Source organism: Pseudopodoces humilis, chromosome 10, assembly GCF_049639895.1.
Source record: "Pseudopodoces humilis isolate 2021_Gansu_Grassland_sample_001 chromosome 10, ASM4963989v1, whole genome shotgun sequence".
In the NCBI taxonomy this organism is placed as follows: Eukaryota; Metazoa; Chordata; class Aves; order Passeriformes; family Paridae; genus Pseudopodoces; species Pseudopodoces humilis.
Genome location: NC_142209.1, coordinates 26,086,124 through 26,092,123, shown reverse-complemented (window position 1 = coordinate 26,092,123; position 6,000 = coordinate 26,086,124). Strand labels below are relative to the sequence as shown.

The 6,000-nt window shown below is 46.3% G+C and overlaps 1 protein-coding gene across 3 annotated transcripts in view; it reads left to right on the top strand.

Annotated features, from left to right (window-relative positions):
- The first annotated feature begins 600 nt into the window (after positions 1-600).
- The window catches only part of RAB3B (RAB3B, member RAS oncogene family), a 50,884-nt gene continuing 45,484 nt past the window's right edge, over positions 601-6,000 (top strand). The window contains exons 1-2 of one of the 3 annotated variants that reach the window (XM_088060366.1): positions 607-734; positions 5,655-5,735. In XM_088060366.1, coding sequence (XP_087916492.1) covers positions 5,715-5,735 — 21 coding nt within the window. In that variant the 5' untranslated portion in view covers positions 607-734; positions 5,655-5,714. Of the gene's footprint in view, positions 735-3,061; positions 3,178-5,654; positions 5,736-6,000 lie in introns of those variants that run through there. The other 2 variants (XM_005521151.3, XM_088060368.1) reach the window with 2 other exon arrangements.

Below are 6,000 nucleotides of genomic sequence, written 5' to 3'. Positions count from 1 at the left end.
CTCCTGGGGCCCAACAAGACCTTGTATTTGTGCTGAGGCACAAATATACTTGATTAAATCCTGCTATCTTTGCTAGTTGTTACAGAAGCACCTTCTTACTTATGTCACACATAATGTTTAATATGTTCTTAAAAACCCAGTATTTTGTTCATTCTGTCTAGGGCATCATCTCTAAAGGCTATTTTGGCTTCCTGGAAAGGAACAGACCACAGTCAGGTCTCTTGAAGGTCTAAAGGGTTTTAAAGCTAAGAGGGTCCACCACAACCTCTTCATCAGACCTCCTTCATGTGAACGACTTAGACCGCAGCCACTGCTTGTTGTCTCTTTTTTTGTCTTCTCAGCAGTAGAAATGTAGTGCCTGATGCCACAGCGGCCATCACCAGGCTTCAGAGTTTACAGTGCTTCTGAAGAGAATCCCAGCCCGTGCGGAAAGTGCGATAAGAACGGCAAGTTTGGGTGGTACCCGAGACGTTTTCCCTGCCCGGGGCGGCTCCAGGAGCGCCTGAGGCGATTCCCGCTCCCGCGCTCCCGTGGGCCCCCGCCCCCGCCGCGCTCCGCCCTCGGGGCCGCCCCAGGTACGGGCGGGGGGGGGCGGCTCCCGCCACGCGAGCAGCGGCCGCGGGACCGCTCGGCTCGGCTCGGCTCGGCTCGCTTCGCTTCGCTTCGCTTCAGTTCGGCTCGGCTCGCTTCAGTTCGGCTCGGCTCGGCTCGGCTCCGCCGCTCCTCCGCCGCAGGTAAGAACCGCGGCCCCTCTGAGGGGGCTCCTCCCGCGCCGTCGGGGCTGCTTCCCCTCGAAGGTGGCGGGGAGGGGGCTGGCGGTGTTCCGTGCCTCCGGGACCCACAAACTCCTCCTCGCACCGAGCGTCGGGGCTGTCCCCGGGCTCCGCGGGACGGAAGCTGGGGCGGGAAGCAGGAGGTGCCCGGCGGGTGAGCGCCGGGTGGGTGCTGCGCGCCCCGAGGTGTGGTGTAACGGGAAGCCCTCGGGAGCGGCGGGGCGGAGAGGGCGACAGCAGGTCTATCTCTAAAATAAACAATTCCCAGCAATGAGAGGCGATATAATATTGCCTTATCTCTAAAATAGCCTCAGCCTCGCGGCGGGAGAGAGGGGCCTTCCCAGCTGTTCTCCAGCTGGTGCGTAACCCGCCCGTTCCCGTCACCCCGGGCAGTGTCCGGCTCGGGGAGGGGAAACAGGTGACAATAACCCAAGTGCTCGGCGATGGAGCACTGCCGGGAAACGCGGCACCCGCTGTCGTCGTGGCTGCTCGGGGCAGGGCAGGGACCCGCTGCTGCCGGACTGCCCAGCCCGCCCGAGCTCTCACTGCAGAGCCGCTGCCCGGCCGAACAACAAGCGGACTTGCCCGTACCCACACTGCCCTTATAGCCCCGGGCAGCGAGCCCGCCGCACCAAGCCAAACGGATCCATCTTCTAATCTACTTCACAAAAAGTATAAACTCTCCGGTTTGTCCAGTTTACATGCTGTACCCATGCTGTACCAAACGCATGTTTGGTTTTTTTGCCGTGCATTCTGGGACGACGCGTTGGTTTTTCCCCGCTGTTTTCCCCGCTCTTGCCGGCAGCGTCGGTGATGCGCGCGGTCACAGCAGCCTGGGGGTCCGCAGCGGCATCGCCAGCACCGGCACGAGTGGCTCCACCTTTTTGCCTCCCAAGGTTCTGTCTCCACGCTGTCCTTTCCTTCTAACAAGCAACGACATGTTGTGTGCTTGTGCAGTGCATCAGGTTGATCTGACCTAAATTAAGTGTAACTTGTCAAAAAAGAAAAAAAAAAGGGGGGGGGGGAAATAATTTTAATGTGTATTTTCCCAGGTCCTGAGACAATATAAGACCGTGCTTAGATCGCCTCAGAACATGCTTCTGTGAAATTCTTTGGTGGCAAACCTGGTTTTGACTTCTCCTGCTTTGTTTCTCATCACTTACTCCTCACCCAGTGCTACACTCTCAGTTGTGCAAAGGGCTTCAGAGTTGCTTGGATTAGCTCTAGGTCCAAAAAACATTCTCTTGTGAACGTTTGTTTTTTTGTTCCCCTCCAAATGTAAAAATGTCATTGGAACTATAATTTTGATCTGTGTGTATGTTACTGTGCTCAGATTATGGGAGCACTGATATTGGGTTGTAGAAGGCACAAAATTGAATCCATACACTGCTGTATGGAAGTGTGTAACTAAAAGGCTTTTATTTCCTGTTATTTGTGCTTGCTATTTTGGAGGTGGTTGTATATGCATTTATTGGGACTTCACTGCCTTCAGGACAGTTTTATCAGAACAATTTATTGTATAAGTCACAAGAGAGACAAATGAATCAAATTAATATAAAGCTTCTTTTGCAATTTTGACAAAATCGTGATGCCCTCTTTGCAATATATTTTCAGGTGACAAAGTGAGAAGACTTACCAGCTATAGGTTTTAGTAACAATAGTTCTTGTATGTAGCAAAGCAATGCATTTAGTGTTTGCTAACAGGATGGTTGTCATGTAGTAGTTATGTTAGCTGTGTAGTTCAGACATGGTTTTTCCTACCTTCATTTTCATATGTTTTCATGCAGCTCCACATTAAAATGTGCAGGTTGCAGCATCACAGTTCAGGGTCTTACATCACACTGGCTGGTTGTAGTGCCAGGGTAGGGCTCTTGTTTCCATTTGTCCCTCCCCAGCAGGTACATGTGTATTCTTTGTTACTGGTTGGGCTGAAGAAATAGGTTTTTTTTTGAGGCAGTTCTCAATGGCTAATGCTGAGAAATGTCCTGAACTGGTCATTTCAGGTATGCTTTTTGCTGTAAAAATGTATCTTGTGCTTCAGGTTCTGCATGTTTAGTGAGCTCCTGCAAATGTGTGCTTAGCTTAGTGCAGTGGTGTTTGATATTTGAAATAAGCAATAAGATTTATGTTTGAAAGTATTAGCTCATTAAAAAATGGAAAGTGTGAGGGTGCTTGTTGTAATCCCAGTTAGCAGGTGGCTTACTTTGCAGCATGGGAGAACATCATAGCACAGAGAAATGAATTAACTTATTCATCACAGATTTTCTGCTTGGAAGAGGAGGATAAAAGGCAACAAACGAGACTTCTGCACTGCAGAGGCATCCTGAGCTGGCCCTGTCTCTGTGTAATTCTGGTTTCCAGGAGGTTTCTGCAAGACAATTCCAGTCCCTGGTCACTTGATTTGGTGAGGACAGCAGCTTATTTTTACCTATAAATGAAAGGTTTTAGACCCAGTAATGCAGAAAAATCTGTAACTGTCTCCTGCTCATTGGTGGAGGAGTGTCTGTCTGAATCTGCATATGGCCTCACTCTAGCTCCAGACAGGGTAACTGCCATCACATGCCTGAACTTCCCTTTTCTTCCACCACCGTGGAAGCACGGTCATGGCTTTTTCCATGGAGGGCTGTATCTCAGGGCAGAACATAGCTGTGCCCTGCCTTCCAGCTGGGGAAGGACCAGCAGGGACTCAAACGTGTCTTGTAGCAGAGCTGGTACAGGTTCATCTTGTGTGTTGCTCTGGGTGCTTTTATGTCACTGCTACTTCAGTGTATTCAGCAGTGAGGTGCTCGGAATTACTTCACTATTGCCAGTTCCTTCCTGAGAAAGAGAGGCAGAACTGCAGGGCTGGAGATCCCATGAGAAGGGGACTGAATTCCAGATTTCTGATGTCTTGGCTATCTCTGCACTGTTTGTGACAGGAAGGAAGGGCTTTGAAGATGGTGAGTTTTGTAACAGCCATCAGCCTTGTCAGTGTGCACTGTTCTCTGGGACAGGGCTGAGTTTGGGTCAGCCTAGGCTTACAGTTCTGTAGACCCAGAAATTGTCTGGCTCTGGGTTTCCAAAATTCAACAGAATATTCAGGGTACTGTGGAAGTCTCTACATCCGCTCTTTAGGGCATAGGGAAGATAAAAATCCCCTCTTCCTTTCATCCTTTGGGAGAGAGCTGAGATAGGTTCAGTTAGTGGATCCCCTTTACCTGGGGAGATTTTTTTACTGTTAAATATTTTTCTCTGTATTTTCTGGAGGAGTGTGCTTGCCAACAGGCATGGAACCATGTGATAGTAAGCAAACACTCAACACTCATGGAAGTGAGTAGAAAAGCACAAACCTCTGTTTCTTATTTTTTTTTTGTTGTCATAATACTAGAGGGACTAATTTCTCCTTCCTGAGAATTTTATTGTGGCTCTAAAATGGACTTTGAAGATGTTGAATGTCATGCAGGAAATAGGAGGGGCATTGCTTGATGTTTGACTCAAGGAAATCTTTCTAACAACAGTCAAACCAAATGTAGTTGTAAAGTTAGATGGCAAAAAAGTAATACCTGCTGGTTCTTGACTTGTGTTCCACACCCAGCAAGTTCTTAAAAACCCTTTAAAAGCTGTTTATAAAGCCTGTGTTCCCAAATATAAATGGGTAATAAAAAGAAATAACCACTGACATTGCTTAGAGATTTTCATCCTTCAGTTGTCATGCGTATATTGAACTTTTTTGTAGCATGTAAATTCCAGAACAAATCCACTACAAGCATCTTCTTGTAAAGACTTCTGGACTCATTAATAAGTGAAATTTATTAAAGATGAAGTGTTCAAGATGAAAAGCTCACATTTTTAAAGTAATGAACATAGACTTTCTGTTTAGAGAGTTGAATTATTTTTGCTCTAGATCTGTCAGTTGAGTGACATTTAGATGACACCCCAAAGTCAAGTTCTGGAGGTTACTGAAGAGTGAGCCAGAGGCTGTCACAGGGAGCAGCTGTTGCAGAGGACAGGGCTGTAAGAGCTGGAGGAAATGTAACCGATACCGAAAAATGTGCAATACTTTGGGCAAGACCAAGCTGCTGTCATGTTGCCAAGTGAGGTGATTGTCAATTGTGTGGATCCTGAGAAAGGATTTGTCTTTGATCCAAATTCTGGCCCAGAGTAGGTGGCTGCAGCCTGTTATTTACATAAGGTCCGAGTGTGCCCAGGTGTTTTGGCAGTCTCCACAAGGCAAGATAATATAAGTCAGGATGACAAATGGTGCTGTACCCTGGCTTACTGGAGAGGAAATGCACCAGACACAAACTTGGCCTTTAGATTGTACTAGCCATGAAAAAAAACAACTATGTTCTGTTACATTTTTCTGCTCTAAATCTGGAATAATTATTACTTTAAGGCAGATATTTTTGTGTAGATGTGCTGTAAGTTGCTGATGTTTCCATGTCCTATTGCAGTTGTCTTTGCAGCATGGTAGATTTTGATCCAGGCTGTGTGCATAACACCCGTGTGTACAGAGGGATCTCAGCTGCTTCTTTGTTCTGTTTGCTTTGCTGCCTTTCTTCAGGAAATGTGTAATGATTCCTATCTAAGGTTTTCCATCCACTTGTGAGATTTATCTGGAACTTTAATTTTAAATTAATAAAGATAATCTCCCTCTAATAAACTTTAAACTGACGGCTTCAAATGTTTGCTGTTATCTTAATATCTGTCGCTAACACAAGCCCTGTTTCTCTTCTCTTTGTACACTACAGGACTTTCCTCTTTACCTTCGATGGAGGAAGCTCAGACCTTACACAGCACTGTGTTCCCAGCCTAACCTGCCTATCCATTATTCCCTTACCTAATATTCTTATTATTCATCTTTATCATAATCATTGTAATCCTTTTGCTTCTACATCGCAGGTTCAACAGTGTGACCACTCTCTTGATTCATATACTCACAGCAAAGCCTTCATCTCTCTCATGGATTATAGATCTAAATTGGTAACTATCGCTTGCTTGCAATGTTTATTAGCAGTTATGTTAATTGCTCATACTCTGTTTTCTGCTTCTGATAAATCTCTCTTGTAGGAACAGCATTCGTATAAGAGTCTCTAAGGTCATGGCCTTATTTCCTTTATGAGCTTTATCCTTAGGACAGCACACATTGGCTGTAAAAGAATTCCGTTGTTTGGTAGAAATCTGGTTCAGAATTGAATTAATTTCTGAAAAAGAAAACAGTATTTATTCTCCAGTGACAGAGCGCATA